The sequence below is a fragment of the Culex quinquefasciatus genome, chromosome 3 (genome assembly GCF_015732765.1).
Source record: "Culex quinquefasciatus strain JHB chromosome 3, VPISU_Cqui_1.0_pri_paternal, whole genome shotgun sequence".
NCBI classification, from domain to species: Eukaryota; Metazoa; Arthropoda; class Insecta; order Diptera; family Culicidae; genus Culex; species Culex quinquefasciatus.
Window position 1 is genome coordinate 77773451 of NC_051863.1, and position 22656 is coordinate 77796106.

The 22656-nt window shown below is 36.4% G+C and overlaps 2 protein-coding genes and 1 long non-coding RNA gene across 17 annotated transcripts in view; 2 read left to right on the top strand and 1 right to left on the bottom strand.

Moving 5' to 3' along the window:
* Positions 1 to 22656, top strand: part of LOC6037777 — a 142983-nt gene that overhangs the window by 36012 nt on the left and 84315 nt on the right. The window contains 2 exon segments of the mRNA XM_038262201.1: positions 1 to 226; positions 329 to 451. Coding sequence (XP_038118129.1) covers positions 1 to 226; positions 329 to 451 — 349 coding nt within the window.
* LOC119769507 lies at positions 5368 to 20005 on the bottom strand. The gene is made up of 2 exons (XR_005278392.1): positions 19928 to 20005; positions 5368 to 5685 (listed from the first exon to the last, which is right to left on the bottom strand). It is a non-coding gene; the product is annotated as an uncharacterized LOC119769507 (long non-coding RNA).
* Positions 11917 to 21670, top strand: LOC119769505. 15 transcript variants are annotated; one of them, XM_038262205.1, is made up of 3 exons: positions 11917 to 12353; positions 13001 to 13029; positions 21422 to 21670. In XM_038262205.1, exons 1-3 carry the CDS (start codon positions 11991 to 11993, stop codon positions 21453 to 21455), a joined length of 426 nt encoding a protein of 141 aa, XP_038118133.1. In that variant the 5' UTR covers positions 11917 to 11990; the 3' UTR covers positions 21456 to 21670. The 15 variants fall into 15 exon arrangements, with proteins under 15 accessions (XP_038118133.1, XP_038118142.1, XP_038118139.1 ...); XM_038262214.1 differs by lacking the exon at positions 13001 to 13029 and adding an exon at positions 15834 to 15843 and having other exon boundaries at positions 21500 to 21670; XM_038262211.1 differs by lacking the exon at positions 13001 to 13029 and having other exon boundaries at positions 20873 to 21670.

The following is a 22656-nucleotide window of genomic DNA, read 5'->3' on the forward strand; positions in this document are numbered from 1 at the left end:
AAAAAAAAAAGATGATTCGAGTAAATCCGGCTCGGACAAGGACAGCACCAGTGGCAGTGGGACCATCGGTGGAGGTTCCGGTGGCATTATGAACAGCATGAAGGCGGCCCTGCATGTGGGCGGTCGTCACAGTCACCAAACGGCAACGGCGACGCAACCGGCCAGCACTGCCACCGCGAAGGTGCGTGACGGATCCGCCCATCCCCATGCAGGCAGCGATGCACAGGTACGAAAACGACGACGACGCGGTCTTTCCCGTGGAATTTGCCACTCGTGACTTCTTCTCGAATACGAGCGCTTCATCTAACGGTGCAACTTTTAATTTTAGTACTACCACACGGTGACGGCGGTGCGGCGAGCCGACGCCGGCAAGTCTCCAATGACAAAAGTGATGGACCTGTTCAGGCACCGGTCCAACTCGGCAGTGTCGGAAGCGGACAAGCGCAAAGCGGTAAGTAATCTGATCTGAGGCATGCACCTGAGGGCGGGGATGAAAAGAGGGGGTTGTTTTTTTTAAGCTCGCGCGCTCAGCCAAACAAAGTGAGCTAGTTTGAACACAGATAGCGCTGAGCTGCGCTTCGAATCGGAAGGTGAGGAAAAGCTCGCTCACGAATTCAGCGGAAAGCTTGTCGTTGTTGATACGGACAGGTACTTGGAAACGCGATGTAGGGGTTTCGATACTTTGTGGACAGGGCTTATTAGGGTGCCCAGGAAAATTAGAAAACTGACTGTTTAGGGGAACTCCAGCAGAAGTATACTTTTTGGCATCACAATGTTCTGTAAATTTTGTGGAAATAAAATTACTACATAAAAGAACCTTAATCAATTTAATAATCCCGTTTCCCGGGAAATTAGACGCTCAACCCGAGCAGGGGTAAATAACACGGGAATACCATACCAAAACGAGCTGCTGCTACATCAACATGTTTTAGCTGCAGGCAAAAATATCAGGAAATTCAAAGAAAGAGAAACAAACTAAACCAGAACGAGAAAGGCTATAGCCCAGGCAGCGTGGCATTTTTCGTGGGATATTCGAGGATGCATGATTCCAGCTGAATAGGATTCAACACAGATCCAATATTAAAAGGATTTTAGAACGAAGTTCGAATACCTCATGCATACCAACATTTCGGTATTGAAAGAGTTATTTTATCAAATTATCAAAGATTGACATTATTTTTTTGAGTTTATCGATTTTGACGAAAAAGGCAAACAATGTTAAGTAAAATCCATTCTAAAATTTTAAATTTTTCACGTTTAACCTATTGTTTTTCTTATCATTTTCAAATGTATCAGCATACTTTTAAGAATGTTAAACATCATTTCAAATAGATTTTTTATTGAATCACCATTATTTTATAATATTTTTATTTAAAATATCTTTATAATACCAATGTATGGTATTCCCTAATTTATAAAGATCATTAAATGACGTTTTGAGACCGAAATAAAATAGTTGGCTTTAATTTGGAGTAGATTTGCGTTTTTAAGTATGTAAGTAAGAAACAGTATGTCAATATTCGACATTTTCCTAAAATTTGCCCAATAACAAAACAATACCAAAATTTGGTATAATACCAATGATTGGTATTAATTTACACTTTAGACATTTTTCAAGGGCTCTCGAAAACCAAAACTTGGTATTGATACCATTGAATGGTATTATTTTGCATTTCCCATTGCATTGGATAAAATAAACCTTAAATGATGCTCAAATACAAGAAAAAAGCAAAAACAACTCATCCATCAGTTTAATTTATTCGAAGGATTCGTATTGACACCTGTTATGTTAGAAGTAAAATTTTAAGAATAAGCAAGTCTGCGTGTGAAGCTCAACTTGACAAGTTGTCGATGAGGTGATCCAAAATTTTGAGCAGATTTTTCCAATAAATATTTCTTGAGAAATTTTCGGATTACGAAAATTGATCTTTAGTCAGATCCAAAAGCAAATCCTATACCTTTCTTTAGTAAGAATGGCAAAAATGGAAATTTTCTGAAATTTGACCGGTACATCCGATTCAAATCAAATTTGTTTCAGAAGCTCGATTATGGTCTGGGTTATGATAAAGAGAACAAATTTCGAGTTGTTTTTGAAAAGGTCTTATTTTGTGGACTCAAGACGCTTCTTAAAATACCCAAAACGCAAAAATTGACAATTTTGTTATAGGACCATTTCAAAAAAAAAAAACTCTGGAATTCCAGATAAATTGGCAAAGGAATAATTCTGGAAACTAATGAAAATTAACTTTTTCCTCTTTTAGGGATTTTTGCCCTCACAGTAAATTAATCCAACTGTTGTAATTAAGAACAACATCATCAACATGGAAGAAATTCGGGAGGATGTAGAGCGTTGAAGAATGCAATTTTTCAGATACAAAAACGATTTGAACGTTTCAATTTTCGATCCAATTTTTAGTAGAAACCATATTCCAAGTCCCCACAAAAAATGTCTATAAGACCGTTGCAAATATTTTCCAATGTTTATGTTACCCCCTCCCCCCGCTTCCCACCCCTTCAAAATGGTTCGAAAAAAAAATATTTTTCAAAAAACTTCAAAATTCAATTCAAAGGAAATAGACAAGCAGAAGGTCGATGGCTTGAACCCCATCTGGCGAGGCAAAAAGGGGAAGGTGGCGGTCGAGGGGGGATTTCGGCTGCTGCGGGAATTGATTTTTCAAGTCTCAAGCCTCCCCAAAACCCATCCCATCCAATCTCTCGGACGATCTGTTGGCGACTGAGTCTGAGCGTTGAAGAACTCTGTAACAATACGCAGAGAAGAGCTTCAAATGCTACTTTCGACTCGGCCACATGCTCTCGAGCAAAATTCGAGCTGAAGATTGGGCTATATGATCGGTAACGATCTCTAGATGGGTCAAAAATACTCGAGGTTTCCCCTCAATCTCGCTCATCTCCACGTCCTCGGATCGGTATGTCGTGCTCGTGTGGCATGGTATTAGGGGATTGGTTTGGGGAATGAGAGGGGGCAACTGCTCGAATAATTCATCAATAACTGTCTCGTTCAAACAATAGCGCTATACGGAAGACGATCGTTCAGCAGCAAAACAGAAAACCTGAGAATAGATCATACTACAATAGATACGCAAGTGTCGCAGTGGTCCGCAGTGGTTTTAATTTTCTAATCTAGTCTATCTATATATATATATTTTTTTTTTATTTTCATTTAAAAAACTGCCATTTTTTCTGGGGTCAACTTTGGCTGTGTTTTTCACCAATATTTTCTTTATTATATGTAAAAATAAGTAGTTTTTGTCCCAGTGTTTTTTTCTGAAAAAGCACTAAATTTTGAACCAAACTGAACCAATGTCACAAAAGACATAAAATGCATAGGGGACATTTATGCGATAAAAGGCAGAAACTCATGCCATGATCATGATTTCTAAAAAATAAGTTCGATAACAATTACTTTAAAAACTTAAAAAAAAGTTGTACACCTTTCACAATATTAAAATAATTAAAGTTATTTGTTGATAAATCCCCATTACTCGAGTGTGCCAACCTCAAATTTAAAGTTCACTAACTACTTACTATAAAAGGTAATGTAATTCTGGAAATTTTATATAAATCTTATCTAAACTTAATTTTGCAAACTTTTATTTTAACCAAATGTCAATATTAAAGTGTAAAAATATAGTTTTTGGCGGGCATTCGGGGGATTATTCTGGTGGGCGTACTGAGCTCAAATCCCAAATATGAGCTTGCTTGGGCTAGCAAGAGTTAAAGATTTGCATTTGAATTTAAAATGGGATTCAACCCGTAAATTTTTGAGGCGCTTTGCCCAATAATGCCAGATCCTTGCGCAATTTTTAGTATATATATAACATTGAAATTCTGAGCATCCTGGAGCTCGGTACAGGTTTTCAAAGTTTGGCATTTTTTCGAAAAATCGGACCCTGCAAACTAAAATGGCGTCCCGAGCGCCGCGCGATGCGACGCCTACCTATTTCGTTTTTTTTGTTTATGTTGTTATGAATTCGTTTTAGCAACCTGCCAAAAAGGCCAAACTTTTTTTGCACGTTTTTATTTTATGCTGCTTTAAAACAATTTAATGGAACTTTTTATAGAAATCAAATTTTCAAGAGCTTTTTGTGGCAAAATGTTCGGCATGAGTTTCTGAACTAAACATAGTACTTGGATTCTGTCAAAATTTAAATTTCTTGTTTCATCACAAAATGTCCATAATACGAAAGGGGTGTACATAATTTTTTTCTACATGCTGTATACAGTACTTGTTCGATAACATGGATGAGTACGTTGACCTGTCACCGAATGCTGCTCGCTAACTGGGCTGAACGAAAAATAACGAGGGGACAACCGATGCATGATATTTTCCTGATGAAATATAAAAATAAAAGTTACTCTAATGTATTTACAATGCTTTCTTTCCATACTTCAAATAAAAGTTTGAAAACAGTTTTTTTAATTTATTGAACAGGCTTTTGGCATCCATCAACCCCTCGGCCATTTTGGTTTGTTTTGGTTTTTTGACGTTTGTCTGCTTTTTAACTGGGCTACGGCCCAGTTATCGAACGACCAGTTAAATAGCAGTGTCCGAAGGCAAACCTCTTTTTACACCTAAGCTTCCATCCACCCCAAGATTCGAACCGATGACCTTTGGATTTTGATTCTAACTGCATACCAGCGACTCTGGTCTGGGATCGAACCCAGACCAACTGGGGTGAGAGGCAACCATGCTTACCACTACACCACCGTTTCCTTTGTAAATTCATAAATTTTAATAATTTTCTCATGTAGTATATTTTAACTGAATTCAAACAATACAAAAGAATGATGATTTGTCACATCATAAAAGCTTGAGGTATGCCATCTGATCAACCATGTGGCTTATACAAAACGTGAGGGATCATTCAGTTGGATTTGTTAAACAATGCAGCTAATGCTACCGACGACTAAAATGACCATAAAAGGCTCAAGCCAAACTAGATCAACAGCTCGCAGCGATGGCTATTACTGGTTGAGCTTATTTCACAAGTATAGTCTCATATATCTCACCATTTGTTTTTAATTTAGCTGGCAAAACTCTTATCAGCGCCCAATATTTGCCAACCCCTTCTCGGCTGCGACGATTCGAAAACCCATAACAAAAAGTGTGCATTTATTTCTATTCTGGTTGTTTTTCGTCATCGCTACCGTTGTGGTAGTTGGCAGTTGTTTGTTGATCCCGCGGATCGATTACTTTTCCCATCGACGGCCACCAACTGCAAGCCTATATTCACCGTGCGCTTTCCATCTCATTGCACTTTATTGTGCACTCAGCCACTTAGAGTCACACAGAGACATAACTGAGACAGCTTGTGAAAAGGGTGATTTCGAAATTTCGGACAACTGAGTTCAAGCTATTTTTATTTAAAAAAAAAGTTAAATTATGGAAGCGAATCGTTAGGTCCCTCAAACATAACCAAAATCAATCGCCGTTGCGCCCCTTTCAAACGTTGCTCCAGCGATAATCGGCTGAGCTCTCCGGTTAGATGGCGTTGAGATTTGTCGCCACCACCGCCACTTTCGCACGCGGCCTGCAATCGCTGAGTCGCGAATCGTACGGTGCAGCGGTCGGTTGCTGGTTGAAGGTCAATTTGACGGGCTCGCGCGCACGGTTGTCATTCCGCGACCCTTTTTGTCAAACGCTATCGCGGCGCGTAAAGTCACCTGTTGAAGAGATTTGAGATATAGACAGTGAGTGAGGATAAAGAAGAAATATAAAAAAGACGAAGGAAAAAGGAAGAAAAATTCCGTTCATTATCCCACTGAGACAGAATGGTGTGGCTTGAGTGTGGGGGTTGTTTATTTTGTCTGTATTTGAGACATTCGAACTGTGTCAGAAATGACCAATAAAGCGCGAAAAATGATAGGGGAGAGCATCTGAAGAACTATCAACGCTTTAAAATGCATTTTGAAATATTTTTATTTGATTGCACGTCTATTAACATTGAAATTTTAAAGTTTATTGGACAAATTTATTTTTGCCCCATGATTTTGATTATGAGGGCGACATAAACTTTGAAAAATATTTGCAACCTCGTGACGGAGGGGCGGTACGACCCCTTCAATTTTCGAACATGCGAAAAAAGAGGTGTTTTTCAATAGTTTGCAGCCTGAAATGGTGATGAGATAGAAATTTGGTGTCAATGGGACTTTTATGTAAAATTAGACGCCCGATTTGATGAAAAAAAAAACTCAGCCATTTTCCGTTACTTGACTGTAAATATTTTTGGATCTACATTGAAATTTTTTCATTTACAACAAAATTTTTCATTTAAAATTTCGTGTTTTTTCGAACTTTGCAAGGATAGTTTTTAGAGTGTTAATGTTCTACAAAGATGTAGAGCAAACAATTACAAAAATTTTGATATGGGTAATTCTCCGCCAACTCACACAGCAGTTGCCCCGACCCCTCTTCGATTTGCGTGAAACTTTGCCCTAAGGGGTAACTTTTGTCCCTGACCACGAATCCGAGGTCCGTTTTTTGATATCTCGTGACGGAGGGGCGGTACGACCCCTTCAATTTTTGAACATGCGAAAAAAAGAGGTGTTTTTCAATAATTTGCAGCCTGAAACGGTGATGAGATAGAAATTTGGTGTCAAAGGGACTTTTATGTAAAATTAGACGCCCGATTTGATGGCGTACTCAGAATTCCGAATAAACGTATTTTTCATCGAAAAAAAAAACTAAAAAAGTTTTAAAAATTCTCCCATTTTCCGTTATTTGACTGTAAAAAATTTTGGAACATGTCATTTTATGGCTAATTTAATGTACTTTTCGAATCTACATTGTCCCAGAAGGGTCATTTTTTCATTTAGAACAAAATTTTTCATTTTAAAGTTTCGTGTTTTTTCTAACTTTGCAGGGTTATTTTTTAGAGTGTAACAATGTTCTACAAAGTTGTAGAGCAGACAATTACAAAAATTTTGATTTATAGACATAAGGGGTTTGCTTATAAACATCACGAGTTATCGCGATTTTACGAAAAAAAAGTTTTGAAAAAGTTACTTTTTGCGTTTCTCTTTGTTTCGTCATCCGTGTCTGTCGCGGGTGACCATGAACGGCCATGATCGACGACGACCAACTTTTTCAAAACTTTTTTTCGTAAAATTGCGATAACTCGTGATGTTTATAAGCAAAGCCCTTATGTCTATATATCAATTTTTTTGTAATTGTCTGCTCAACAACTTTGTAGAACATTGTTACACTCTAAAAAATAACCCTGCAAAGTTAGAAAAAACACGAAATTTTAAAATGAAATTTTTTGTTCTAAATGAAAAAAATGGCCCTTCTGGGTCAATGTAGATTCGAAAAGTACATTAAATTTCCCATAAAATGACATGTTCCAAAATTTTTACAGTCGAGTAACGGAAAATGGGAGATTTTTTAAAACTTTTTTAGTGTTTTTTTCGATGAAAGATACGTTTTTTCGGAATTCTGAGTACGCCATCAAATCGGGCGTCTAATTTTACATAAAAGTTCCATTGACACCAAATTTCTATCTCATCACCGTTTCAAGCTGTAAATTATTGAAAAAACACCTCTTTTTTCGCATGTTCAAAAATTGAAGGGGTCGTACCGCCCCTCCGTCACGAGATATCAAAAAACGGACCTCGGATTCGTGATCAGGGCCAAAAGTTACCCCTTAGGACAAAGTTTCACGGAAATCGAAGAGAGGTCGGGGCAACTTTTCCCGATTTCGTGTGAGTTGGTAGAGAATTACCCATATATAAACATAACGAGTTTACTTATAATTAACGCGAGTTATCGCGAATTTACGAAAAAAAAGTTTTGAAAATGTTGGTCATGGCCGTTCATGGTAACCCGTGACAGACACGGACGACAAAACAAAGAGAAACGCAAAAAGAATTTTTTTCAAAACTCCCATAAAATGACATGTTCCAAAAAATTATACAGTCGAGTAACGGAAAAAACTTTTTTAGTGTTTTTTTCGATGAAAAATACGTTTTTTTCGGAATTCTGAGTACGCCATCAAATCGGGCGTCTAATTTTACATATAAGTCCCTTTGACACCAAATTTCTATCTCATCACCGTTTCAAGCTGCAAACTATTGAAAAACGGTTTTATCCCTTTTTCCCGAATCCCATATCCCCGATAATCATTTCCCCGAAAATTCCACATTCCCGAAAATCATTTCCCCGAAATTTCCAAATCCCCGAAAATTCCATATCCCTGAATGTCATTTACCTGAATTTTACCGAACTGTCGTTTTCCCGAATTTACACATACCCGAATGATTATTCCCCCGAAAGTTCCATTTTCCCGAATGATATTAACTTAGATATAAACTTAATTGTTTTTTAGGGATATTTTCACAAAAGTATGACCTTAATATTAAATTTTACTAGGTGTGTTTAAATATGAAAAAAAAAAACAAATAACCGTTGTCGTTTGTCGCTTTTTGACGTTCCGAGAAAAACGCGTGTTAGTGTTTGACCTTGAACAAACGAAAAATAGAGCACGCTATGTAAACAATAACAAACACGTTTTATTTGGTTGACCATTCTGTGCATTGTCCTGAAATTTGTTTGAATTTGGTTGCTGAGGTCCCGAGTTATAATTACGAACGTTCACGGTAGTCGGGCATGTACGTGTGTCAAACGCATTCTGATCTGAAACCTCTTTGGCCTGTTGTCGCACTTACAGTAATTTTCAGAGTGTGTCAAGTTAACACGAGACGACATTTTTCGGTTTTAATTGAATATCTCAGAATTGAAATCGAATTTTGGGTATCTATGTAGGTCAAAAGATGAGACATTGTGAGCTGCACAAAATGGCTTTCTTAATTCAATTTGGCCCAAAATCGACGTACGACAAGTTAGCTCGACTGCGACGAAATGAGAAAAATAGGCAAATGTATTAAGCATCACGCAGCTATTTAGATTTGTTCATTAGAAATATGTACTCGGTTCTCCTTCTCTACATCATTTTTCATAGTCGGAGTTTTTGTTGGATTCGGCGTAGTCAGTTCTTTTTGAAATGCAGTTGGAGTAACTAAATCTCAGAATCCGGAATTCGAATCCTTTAACTCCACAAACCAGGAAAATATTCAAAATTTAAGTGAAGCTGGAATAAAACGCTCGTAAAAAAACTCGGAATTTTTTGAACGTTCAGTTGTGGACATGATACTTCATTGATCGCCACTTCACCGAACCCAGTCAGGCGCGCGCGGTTCTGGACAACGGGCATACCCGCCTGACCAGGTTTGGGGAAGTGGCGTTCGGGGAAATGGCCGTTCAGGGATATGGTCATTCGGGAAAATGATTTTCGGGGATGTGGAAAATTAGGGAAAGTGGCCATTCGGGAAAATGGTTTTTAGGGGAAGTCGCCATTCGGGGAAATGGATTGTTCGGGGAAATGATTTTCGGGTATATGACATTTCGGGAAAGTGTCTTTTCGGAGATGTGGCATTCGGGGAAATGTCTTTTCGGGAATGTGAGTTTCGGGGAAACACCTCTTTTTTTGCATGTTCAAAAATTGAAGGGGTCGTACCGCTCCTCCGTCACGAGATATCAAAAAACGGACCTCTGATTCGTGATCAGTAATAATTATGAAAATGATGATATATTTTTTCTAGAAAACTTTTGCACTTGAACAACATTTTTGCTCTATTCGATTACAAAACCGATTTTTGTTGCAAAATTTTTCAAAATCGGATTAGATAAACAAAAACTTGAACATGAGTTATACAACAATGCCAACAAATCTAGCGTTTTTTTGAATATGTCTTATAAACTTTTGTGTTTCATATGTTTATAGGATCTATTAAAAAAAACTCCAGAAATGGAGAATAACATTTGAGCCGTTGATAAATCTTGTTCATCTTCATCTTTCATTTCTTGTTGCAAAATAGTTGAATCAAGATCAAAATAAAAAAATATATATAAAAACAAAATTCAAATTTCACGTGAAGTAAAAAATAAGAAAACAAACTATAATGATTTGCGTTATCTTTTCCGCCATCTTCACTTGAAAAATGAACTTTTTAATTTCAAGTCAAGTCGCCCAGCTTGGTATTGAAAATTGTAAAGTACCATGTAGTTGTTAAAAAGTCTTGCTAAAAAACTATTTAGACGACAAAAAAAAGGGTGATTTGCAACATAACCTCAAATGGCCGGGTCTGACCGCCACGAAAGAGCGCACGGGTTGGCATCAAGGGTCCAGATTTTTAGTTCAAAGATCAGCAATCACTCACTCATCACTGAATGAATCTTTGCAGACTGAAGCGCGCAACCATTCGTGAGCGAACAGAACACGCGGGCTGCCAGCGGCTTGCTCAATCGCTTCACTCAGCGAAACAAATACTTCGTGAATTTCTTTGCATACTCCGTCTGTCAATCTGAGTCACACACAAATATGATCAGAGAGGAGAGAGCCTAAAACATACTAGCGTGGCGCTCACTTGGCCTGCATTACAAAAGTTAGCCGTCAATTAGAATTTGACATGGTGGACATTGCTGCCAAATGTGTCTTTGATGTTGTGTAAACAACAAAATTGCAAAATATTATTCACCCAAACGGCGGTCGCATGATTTTGATGCATGGCGGCATGAAAGTATATCAGAATCTGCATGAAAACTGTCCTCATGCAGTTTTTGCGATATAGGGGTATGACATTCTTGCCCGTTACCGACAATTATCGACATTAACGACGGCTTTTTGGTTGTACTAAACAAAAAAAAATATAGCAGAACGAGGATTGAACCATCAAATTCTTGGTTATTAATCCGACACGCTACCATCGCGCCATAGGGACGTGGCGTTACATCGTGCTGCCACCTGGTTTTTTTAAGCGCAAGAGTGTAAAAGTGCTGAGTCATCGTCTAAAAATAGACGGCGTCCTATCTCGCCCAGCAAAATGAAGTCGATAAAGTAGTCGGTTTCGATGAGAAAAAGTGGAAAACGTGGTCTAAAAATAGCGACGCCATCCCCCTATGGACGCTTGATTAAAAGTGAGTGAAAGAGCAACAACATATTCTTCTCTTTTGAGTGTTGCTCGGGGACGACCCAGCATTATATGTGTTGGTGAGAACTGCAGATCGCTGAAATGTTTACACGCGGGCAAAAATGATCTACGGGCTTGCTGCAAAAAATGTTATAAAATGTGACATTTTCTGCAGCAAATCCACTGTTGCAGATTTTGAGATATATTTTTCCTTTGGGTGTTGATATAATTGATTTTCAGCAATTTCTTAAATGATCAAAGCATAGCTGATCGCAAACTATTCTTAGTCAGCTTTGAGCAACATAATGAAATCGGTCTCTCTGAACTTTCGCTGGCACTACCCGATTGGAGTGAGAGTGAGAACAAAGAGAGAGTGTTCAGTAACGATTGGTGTGGAAGTGACAAACGGTAGGAATACATCAGAGCAGTTATTCGTCGCGCTAGATTTGTGCTTGCGAGTGACTGAGTATTTTTGGAGCAATCAGGTTACCTTTTTCTTCAAAGGCGGTGCATTTTTTTTTTGAATCGAAAAATCGATATTTCCGGCGAAATTTCCATATAAATGAGAAGAAAGCATCTACCACCTAAAGGTGGATAAAGTAATGTTTTTAGTGATTTTTTGATTGGTTGTCGACTGGCTGAAAGATTCATATTTTTTTTTGAATTTCATTTAATGGTAAATTGAAATCCACAAAACTTTGTTTTAATTGCTCTTAGAATACAATTTTCCCATGTCATCCAAACCATCAAATAAGGTCAATAAGGTTAAAGCTAAAACATGTTTTCATTGGCAGTATGTGCATTTTCAATAGAAATATAGTAGATAAAGTTCGGTGTTCAGTTGTTTTTTTTTTTTTTAATTCTACGATTATCAAACAGACAACTTACATGCACATTTTTGGTTTGCTTGACAAACAAATCTCGAATCATTTTTTTAAAGTGATTCCAACTGCTGCCACTCCTCCCCTAAGGGTCGCATAGCTCAAGCCCTGCTTAGACAGTTGATGCGCGCGCAAACGTCGCCTCATCCTCACCGGCGGTGGTGGCGGTGCCTGGATAAAGACCGCACGCGACCACCCTCTTCGCGACCCACCAAAACGCACACACCCTCGAAGTTGGAAAAAGAGCCGCTCAATTCCAGCGATATCTCCTGCGACCGCAACTCTGAGCGGCAACCGTGTTCAGTATCCGCGCGCGATCTGTCCAAGTCGAGTCGCGTATCGCTCAGCTGGGTTTGTTGTTTTTGTTTTCTTCAACTCCGCGAGAACCGCCGCCAAGTCGCGCAATTCGCCAGCCACTTGCAGTTCGGTCGCGGCCAAGATCTGATCGTCGTCGTCATTTTCAGGTTTGCAAAACCGATGAGTGAGGTGTGTTTGTTGCCCTTGTTGTTTTTTTTTTTTTGTGATGAAGAATGAAGAAACAGATGATATTTTTCGAAATCTGGAAAAAATGTGTCACGCTCCATGGGTGAAGCATTTCGTGAATCGAATCAGCCAAAACGGTGATTGAACCCAGCGAGCCGCAGTCTGTGAATTTGGTGCAGCTTCTAAGGCAGAGTTGGGCAAGGCCAGTTACCAGCGCGAATCGATTGAACCGACGAGAAGTGTGAAAAATGTAGTACAAGCAATAAAGTGATTAATGGCAATTGATATTTTTATTACATCGGGTGTGTAACTCATTTGTAGTAGGTAGAGTGACCTATTTGTTGTTGATTGAATCACAAAAGTTGTGTGCAGTTGTAGAATAGCGCAACGCACTATGGTCAACTGGAAAACTGGTTTGAGTGAATAAATTGTGGAAATCTGCATACAATTTCAATTCTCCGGAAGTGTCGTTTGTTCTAAGCGTTGTGTCTCATCTGAGCCGGTGTTATTGATGGCTAGACCTGAACAAAAACTTATCTTGATCAAAATCCATAAAAATTTAGAATGCCCCATAAAGTTAATCTTATATCAGTAAACGTGCTGACTAATTCATTTCCACCATGATTTTTTTACTTTACATGATGTAAAAGTGTCGCCTCCAATTTCAAACTAATCAGTGGTATGATATCTTAACGAAATGACCTTTGCAAGATTTTATGAGAAAAATTACATATATTAGTGTATAGCATTGTTGAAGAATTAAAAAAAATGCTTTTCTTATGATTTGGGATCGCTCAATAATTAATTGAAATCATTTTATTTGTGGTTTTATGATTTGGATAATCGAAATTTTGTACAATTGAGTCCATTCATTTAAAAACACTGAAAAATCGAAACTTAAAATTTCTGGCCAGTTAAAAAAACAGTCATGCCAAAGTTTTAAAAAGTCTAGAGTAATAGGTAAAGAAGTTTCTTAGTCTTAGCCAAAAGATTTTTAAATTCTTTTTTTTTAATTTCGTCGTTTTCAACTTTAAAAGTTAAAATTAAAAACAATTAAAAATAAAACAACTAAACTAAAAGAATCACAAAATGATGATTTCGTAGTTTCAACCAATCAGGCTCATATTTGGGGGAAAGGTGTATCTACTGGATACACGTCTGCTATAATAGTGGCTTTGGTTATGGACGCTCCCTTGAAAAGTTATTCATAAATGTTTGATTCTGGGGTGTAAAAGTAAATAATGGACAAAAAATACTTTTTCACTCGTAGGCTGCCATTTACACCAAAACTAATATTTCTTCAAATTTCTTTCGACGTTCCAAAGGGATTGAATTGGGCTACAATGTCCTTTCATTAGGTTTGACAAAAATTTAGAATATACCCAGAATCCAGGGCTGTCTCATTGTTCCCCACTCATTTTAGCTCATGGGTAACAATGAGACACTTTGATTAGTTTTCATTAACCATTTCAAAATCCATGTAAATCTTTCAAAACATGAATTGAAAGTGATTTTTGGCATATTTTTAAAGTTTTAACGTCATTTAACCAGAAATACAAAGTACGTATAACTTTTGTTAATTAAAGTTTCATGTTGGCAAAATTGCTTTAAAATGTTCAAGGCAAGTTACCTGCAATGGAACAATACAAAAACATGATGTTTTACTAGAAAAGTATTGATTTTCGTAGAGTGTCTCATTGTTCCTCAGCTGTCTCATTGTTCCTGCCAAGTGCGTCTACAATGAGACAGTTGAATAACTCTGGCTGTAGATGTCGGATCGATCTCATATTTTGGTCAATGTTAACACACTAAAAGAAAGAAAATGCAACAAAAAGCTCATTAAAACATGCTGATAAAAAAATAGAAAAATAATTGAAAGTTGAAAACCAAAAGTGTCTTATTGATGACTACCCTACCCTACTAGCAAAAATTTGCAAAATATCAATGTGGCCGTTGTAAATATTTTTCTTCAAAATTGGTCCAAAAAATCAAGGAGGCAAAAAAATATTTTTGTTTCAAAAAACTTGAAAATTTAATTGAAAATAGAAGTTTAATCAACTGACAACAATCTAAAATGCTCTATTCTGCATTGATAATCATATTTAGCATGTTTGGGATCGTTTAAAAATGTTTTGAACTTTTATGGAATTCCAATGTTCATCACCGCAAAAACTTTTTTTTCTCGTAGAAATAAAATTTTCGTCAATACTAAGAAATTTTTGAAATTTTTGATTGCAAAACACTGGACAGATGTGTAATGCATTTCAAAACACTTTTTTATACAAATGTTGAAACCGTGGCCTGTAATATAAATTTTTAACTTTTTTGAACGATTTAACGAGTTGTTTGAATACATTTTTATTTTTAAGTCAGTAATTTTTTGTGCCCCCCGTTATTTTTAAAGAAATTTGAAAAAAGTATAAGACTAAAAGAAGCATTGGCCTAATTTGCATACGTATCACTTTTGTCAAAATAACGTATTGCAGTACTACTAATTACATATTATCTCTTCACTGATTTTAACTTTTGTTTAACCCTCTAACGCCCATGGTTACTCCAGAGCACCACTGATTTTTGTCTTCAAAATTAAACTTTTCTGCAACCATGCATTTTTTTTAACCTGGTTCAACCTGCATTAGTTTAAATAGAATGTTAACTTATAATCATTAAAATTTCATCTAATTTGGTTGATCCAATTACGAGTATTTCAGAAAAACGTAAAAAATCTCAATTTCGCTTTGGGCGGGAAGGGGTTAAAATTAGCTCAAATTTGAAACAAAAATATAAAAAAAAACTGTTTTTAAATTTTGTTCAGTTGATTGATTGAGATGAGAGTTGCATTACAATTTGAAAAAATTGCAAAAAATATCATTTTAAAAGTTTCGGTTTTTAACTGAGCAAGATATTCCACATTCAAATTAACCCTCTACAAACCAACCCCACCTTTTAGACGGGCTTCGATTTAAAAAATCGTCAAAAATAAATTGTCAACCAATTTTTGAAGAAAATTTTAGAAAATTTATGGGTTGAAAGGGGTGTACCCCATTTGGCATAATGGACATTTGGCATAACGGGTTTTCAAAATGGACGTTTGGCATAATGGACGTTTGGCATAATTGGTCCAAGACATCAGGGACGTTTGGCATAATGGACATTTGGCATAATGGACGTTTGGCATAATTCGTTCAAAACCCATCAAGGACGTTTGGCATAATGGACGTTTGGCATAATTTTTGCTAGCTTTTTTTTTGTTCAATTAGTATTTATTTTTTGTAAAGAATAATAATTTATAGTTTTTTTCCTTTTTTCTAAGCAGATAACTTTACTTTAAAAATGATTTTTGTATTCAAGAAATCTAGTATCTTTGTCATTTTCTCCCAATAGATGTATTTTTTTTTTCCTTAATAAAGCTTGAAAATGCAATTTTTCATAAATATAAAATGCATTTTTTTCATAATTATATAATATTGAGATTTGTCTTCTTTTGAAATATTTTGCAGCTAATTTTTTGTATTCAATTATTCCTTCTTTTATTTTAAATTCAACCACAAAGTGATGTAAGTTTTGCCAGTCTTTGAAATTTAGCAATAAAGATTTTATACTGTTTACCCTTTTCCCTCCTTTTTCAAATTCAACCTAAAGAATGTATGTACATTTTGCTCTTCTTTAACGAAATACATTTAAATTTTTTAAAGCAATTTGCTCTTCTTTTATTTTAAAGCTAAAATAAGGTAAAATCTCTCAAAAAATTTGCAGTTTGTTTTTTTCCTAAATTTTGCAATTATTGTTTTTATGCAATTTTTTCTTCTTTAATATTCATCCTTAATAAGAGATGTACATTTTTTCTTTCTTTAAATATTTGACAAATGAGTTATGAAATTTTCACTTCTTTTATTTTAAATTCAACTTTTAGAAGGGAAAATCTCTAAAAACAATACTTTTCGAATATTTGACAATTAACTTCGATTATGAAATTTTTTATAAAATTTATATTTATTTATATAAAATTCAACTCATGGAAGGAAAAGTAAATTCACATTTTGACACTCTTTAAATGTTTGACTATCGCAATATTTTTATGTTTTTCACCTACCTCTCTTAAAAATAACATTTAATCAGCATTTATTTTTTTTGGGCAGTTGTCCCTTCTTTAAGATAAGGATTGAATAAATAAAAGAAGGGAAAATTCCATAAACAACTTTATTGCAAAAATTAAACCAACAGAGAAAAAATGTGCAGAAATTATATAAATGTTTAAAGACAACATCTATAAGAGAATTTCCTTCTTCAAGTTAAATATAAAAATGATGGGAAAATTGAATAAAAAAACTTAATTGCAAAATATTTAAAGAAAAGCAACATCGACATCCATTCACCCAAAATACAGGATCGAGAGTATAATTCCATCAAAATTTATAGAGAGCTCAATGCTAAACTCGATAGAATAATGGGACCAACTCACACCTGCAAAACAATTAATTTAATTAATTAATTGAAACAGTAAATCTGCAACAAGAGTCATACATCGAAATCTGACTACTCTTGTGTCACCAAGCTGCTGTGGCCAAGGCAGTTTAGTCATTGAGTTAGTCTATTACAGGTCTCTGGTTCAGTTCCCGTAGAGAACACTTTTTGTTTTGAAGGATGAACTTTTTCTTGAAAATGGACTCGAGGGCATAATTCTCTCGGTCATCTAGAACTGTGATCTCTGTGTCTGTGAATCTTTCCGCTAGTCTCGTGTCGGATGAGTGCTGCCCAGTTCTGAGGTTTCTTTAGATTAAATTCGAAAAAAGAAGGGAAAAATGTGAATTTATTTAGAGATTTCCTTCTTCAAGTAAAATTTTGATCAAAAGAAGGGAAAATTGCATTATAAAAGCTCAATTGTCGAAGATTTGAAGAGGTTTTTCTCATCATGAATTTCATATAAAAGAAGGGAAAATTTCATTTAAAAAATTACTCCTAATTATAATGAAAGGGGAAAAATCTTAAGCTAACAAGAGATATTTTCTTCTTTATACTAATTATTTAATAAAAATATCAAAATTTCATTGAAAAGATTTATTGTGAATTATTCAAAAAGGAAAGAATTTACTATTGGGGAAAAAATATAGAGATACCTATTTTTATAGAAAAAAAATGATAATCTCTTTAAGTAATATAAAAAGGGTTAAAATATACATTTTCGTTTGTGAAAATGATAAATACTTAACAAAAAAACAAGCTAGTAATAATTATGCCAAACGTCCATTATGCCAAACGTCCATTATGCCAAACGTCCATTATGCCAAACGTCCCTGATGTCTTGGACCAATTATGCCAAACGTCCATTATGCCAAACGTCCATCTTGAAAACCCGTTATGCCAAATGTCCATTATGCCAAATGGGGTACACCCGTTTTTTACTAACATTTCTTTTTTTTTGTTTTTTTTTTTAAGTAAAAAGACGTAAGCAGAAATTTTTCTAGTGTCCCAGACTATGCTTCTACGTTTTTTTTTACAATTTAAATGATAATGGTGCCATTTTATAGCAGAAATTATGAAAAACAAACAAAAAATTGAAAAGTGACTGGAAAAACATGACAAAATTAGAATGGCAAAATGTAATGATAGGAGGTGGTAGAATAGAAAAGAATGGATAACTCTGTACAGACACTCTATACTGACTTTAGCAAAGCCTTCGACAGAGTGGACATTCCTATGCTTCTTTTCAAATTGGATAAAATCGGAATTGATTCTAATCTACTTTCATGGCTTAAATCTTACTTAACAAAACGCACGCAATGTGTTAAATTTAATGGCCTCATATCTAGGCTCATCAATGTTACTTCGGGGTACCTCAAGGCTCTCATTTAGGCCCATTACTTTTTATTCTCTACGTAAATGATGTATCCTTTATATTTAAGCATATCAACGTTTCGATTTACGCAGATGACATGAAATTGTTTATGAAAATTAAAGACGAAACTGACGCTTCAAGATTCCAGAACGAAATCAACATATTCTTTGAATGGTGCTGTCGTAGCCTTTTACAACTTAACATTAAAAGTGTACATCGATCTTGTTCAGCAGAAAAATAAATAAGCCAAATATAAACGTAAAACTAGACAACCAGATAGTTGAAACCTGTTCAAATGTTAGAGATTTAGGAGTCATACTTGATTCTAAAATGACTTTCATCGAACATTACAACACGATGGTATTCAAAGCAACTAATATGCTCAACTTCATAAAACGATTCAGTTATAACTTTAAGGACCCTATACATTGAAAACATTGTTCATAGCTTATGTTCGCTCTATTCTTGAATATTGTAGCGTCGTGTGGAGTCCACATCAAAACACACGAAACCCGTATTGAATCAGTGCAAAAACAATTTTTACTATTTGCTCTTCGTAAACTAGGGTGGACAGTGTTTCCCCTTCCTTCGTATATTGCACGCTGTATGTTAATAAGCTTAGAAACACTTGTAAAGCGTCGTGAATTCGCTTCTCTTTCGTTCGTAAATGATCTAATTGCAAACCGAATTAATTCTCCAGAGTTGTTACAAACATTAAATTTCTATGAACCCACACGCGTATTGAGAGCACGTGAGCCATTCGCATTGCATTTTCACAGAACTGACTACGCTAAACACGGGCCCATGAATAGAATGATGGAAACTTATAACAAATATAATAACATAATCGATTTCACAATGACAAAATCCACCATGAAAAAACAGTTCTACAATCAAAGATAGATGTTCCCCCCTTGTAATTAGAAACTAAGCAACGATCATGTAGGGGAACCGCATCTAATTCCAGCGTGCCTCTAATGTTGGCAGGTCAGAACTTTGACAGTCAATTAACGCTAATTAAAAGCGTTTTAAACTGAAGTCGAGTGATAAATAGCTCAATAAGAAGTGAGCAAGCAAGTTTCTATCAAAAGTTTTGCAAAATTAGTTGTTTAAATAGTGAAAACCAGCAAATTGGACGGAATTAGGAGCGAGTGCTTAACCTGCCAAACATACGAGAATTTCCCCTAGTCTACGTATGTTTGACGAATAAATAAATAAATAAATATGCCAAATACTACCAAAAACAAACATAAACTAAACAAGATAAATGCAAATTAAAATACTAAAAATTAAACAAGAAAAACATAAAACAAGAGAAAGGGACCATCCATAAACCACGTGGACATTTTAGGGGGTATGCCGATTGTCCACGATCCATACAAAAAGATTTTTGTATGGACAATTGTCCACGAAGGGAGGGGGTAAAAGATTCCTAAATAAATGTCCACGTGGTTTATGGATGGTCCCAAATAAAGTTTTTGCAGAACGAAAGTTGCTCAAAATGACCTCCTTAATTAATAATAAAATTAATATTGAATGAAAAGATTTCTTTTTTTCGTTTCACTGATGATAGCTCGATTAAGATAATTTCCCAAAGAGAGCAAAACAGTGTCGAATGGGTGATGTTATTTATTAACGCCCAAAACATCCAAATTAGTCAAGATTAATACTGGACCACTAATCACATTAGCAGCGCAGTTCACGATCTCATAAGTAAAGATTTGCTAATTAGGATGATTACCTTGGTGTGACAATCTAGATCCAGAATTTGGTATCACTCTGTCGGTAGAGATTTTTTCTTCTCCTAAAACCAGCGAAATTCTAACCTAACCTCACCGTATCAAATGACAAAGTGTATACACAATTGCCGAGTTACACTTGTAACCGATTAGCGTTGGTGCATGCAGTGTGTGTGCAAAAATAACCACGTGAAAGATGAGCTGATGCTGCTTGTTTCATTGTCTAAGCTAGGCAAACTGCTAAACGAAATGTCCAATATGAGAGCGGGTTTGTTGCTTTGCACCTGTTTGTGGATTGTCTTTTTTTATCTAGCGTTTTATGGAAGCGACACGTGATTTCTGTTTGTATGTAAATGTAGATAGAAAAAAAGAAATTTCGGAAGTTTAGTTTTCATGTTCATTTTGCTTGGTCTAAAATTCTAGGAATTTTAAGTGCAAGATTTATCTTCGTGTAATTTTTAAATCTCACACAACTTGAGCTTCATCATTTCCCCAACAGAAGCCAGAGCCAGAGAAGAACAAACAATTTAAGATTTTTTATCTTCCAAAACCCCAACCTTTACTCGACAGTATTTATGCAAATCATATGACATCGTACATCATCGTCATCACCATCAACTTTATCATTTAAAGAGGGGGAAGGCAGTAAGAACAAATCCACTTCAAGTGGACGACTGCTCGTGTTTGCCCATTGATTGGTGGCCGAGCAAAAACAACCTGCAAATGGCAAAATTGAGATAATTCGTTACGGTTTTGCTTCTGAAGCCCCGGGAAAGGTGATAAAATAGTTTGCAAATAATTCTCTAGTCTGTGAAACGCTCAGATGTTGACGTCGAGACATCTTTTTGCAGTTGGAAAATTTCCTAAGCCGGCAATGCCTGACTGATTTGTTTGTTTTTACGGATGACACGTTTATGGCGAAAATGGTTTTGTTCACTCTGGCTCAGGTTCCACATCTCTCTCACTGACTCTCAATTGGCCAATCACTTACATTTTGCGCGCCTCCAAACGGCAATTTACTACTCTCCATTATGACGACGATCAGCTGCATTGACGTACGTCCTGTCCCAGCAGATCTGTCCGACCAATCAACCCAATGACCGACTGAGGGTCGGCGTGATGTAATGGCGTTTGCTCGCTGTTTTGTCGTACGAAACGTAAGCAGCTATGCAGATTTTGCCTACTGCAGTGCCGGGATGATCCAATTCGCACTGTTGGTTGAATTTGGCCCATACGCCTCCTTGGCTGGTGATAACAGGTCCGTTTTAAGTACGTGACGCGAAATACGATAACAGAGAAGCGCTTGGAGTGTCCAGCGGGCAAACATTATCATTTGACAAAGTCCTCAGCGTTAGTCAACCCGATGACGAAGCGCTCGTTCTTTCGAGAACCGACACCGATTAGAAACGATTACAACGCGCACTTTTATCACAACCAAGACGCAACGACGAAGACCTGCCGAACGGAAATGATCAATTGTGCTGTTGTGCAACTAGGGAGAAAGAACCATCCCACCGAAGTCTGACATAAACAAACCAATCAGTCATAAGCCGTAATGGCAAGAATTTCAGTTGAAAGATGATTTGAAGTGGCTAAACGTGTGGTTTAAAGTGCAATTAAAACAATTAAAGTGCAAGAAGATCCGCCGTCAAATAGCAGGAAAAATGCGATGATGCAACCAGAATAAAAAGTATCAAGTGCAATACTTAAGAAGAGCAGGTGAATTTATTTGAGTGTTTGGAAATCGGAAGATATGTCGACGTACCTCAAGAACAAACTGCTCCGGCGGACCGGAGGCATGGATTTGCCGCCCACCGGTCGGCAGCAGCGCAGCCGATCCCTGGACGTGGAAGCCCTGCAGCGGTCCGGAGTGCAAGTTATTTTGCAAGTAATTATAGTGTATAATGATAAGACTTTATCCAGTTTACCTGTTTCACAAATTATTGAAATAATTCTCGATCTTCATTGTGCATTATTCATTATGCTAATACAATGGTTCTCAACCTTATTCGAATCATTCCCCCCTATACTACACCCAAAGGAAAAATATATATCAAAATCTGCAACAGTGGATTTGCTGCAGAAAATGTTACATTTTCTAACAGTTTTTGCAAGCTCATAGCTCATTTTTGCCCGCGTTTAAACATGACAGCGATCTGTAGTTCTCACCAACACATATAATGCTGGCGCGTTCCCTAGCAACACTCCAGAGAGAAGATTATGTTGGTGCTCTGTCCCTCTCAATTCATCAAGCGTCCATGGCACGGTGGTAGCGTGTCGGATCAATAACCAAGAAGTTGATGGTTCAATCCTTGTTCTGTTTAGATTTTTTTTTCTCCAATACAATCAATCAGCCGTCGGTAATGTCGATAAATGTCGGTAACGGGCAAAAATGTCATACCCCTATATCGCAAAAAATGCATGAAGACAGATTTCATGCACATTCTGATATACTTTCATGTCGCCAGGCATCACAATCATGCGACTGCCAGTTGGGTGTAGTTTTCAAGAACCTCATTCCCCCTTTGAATTTTCAACAAATTCAATGCACATTTCTGGAGTTTGCTTTTTGGGTGTTTTTGCTTTTTGGGTGTTTTTAATACCCCTGACTCAAGGCGGTTTCAAAAACACCCAAAAAGCAAAAGCTGGAAATTTGGTTTATTGGACCTTTTCAAAAAAAACTCTAAACTTGTCAAAATGTAGACTGTCATGTTTGTACTTTAGCATCAAC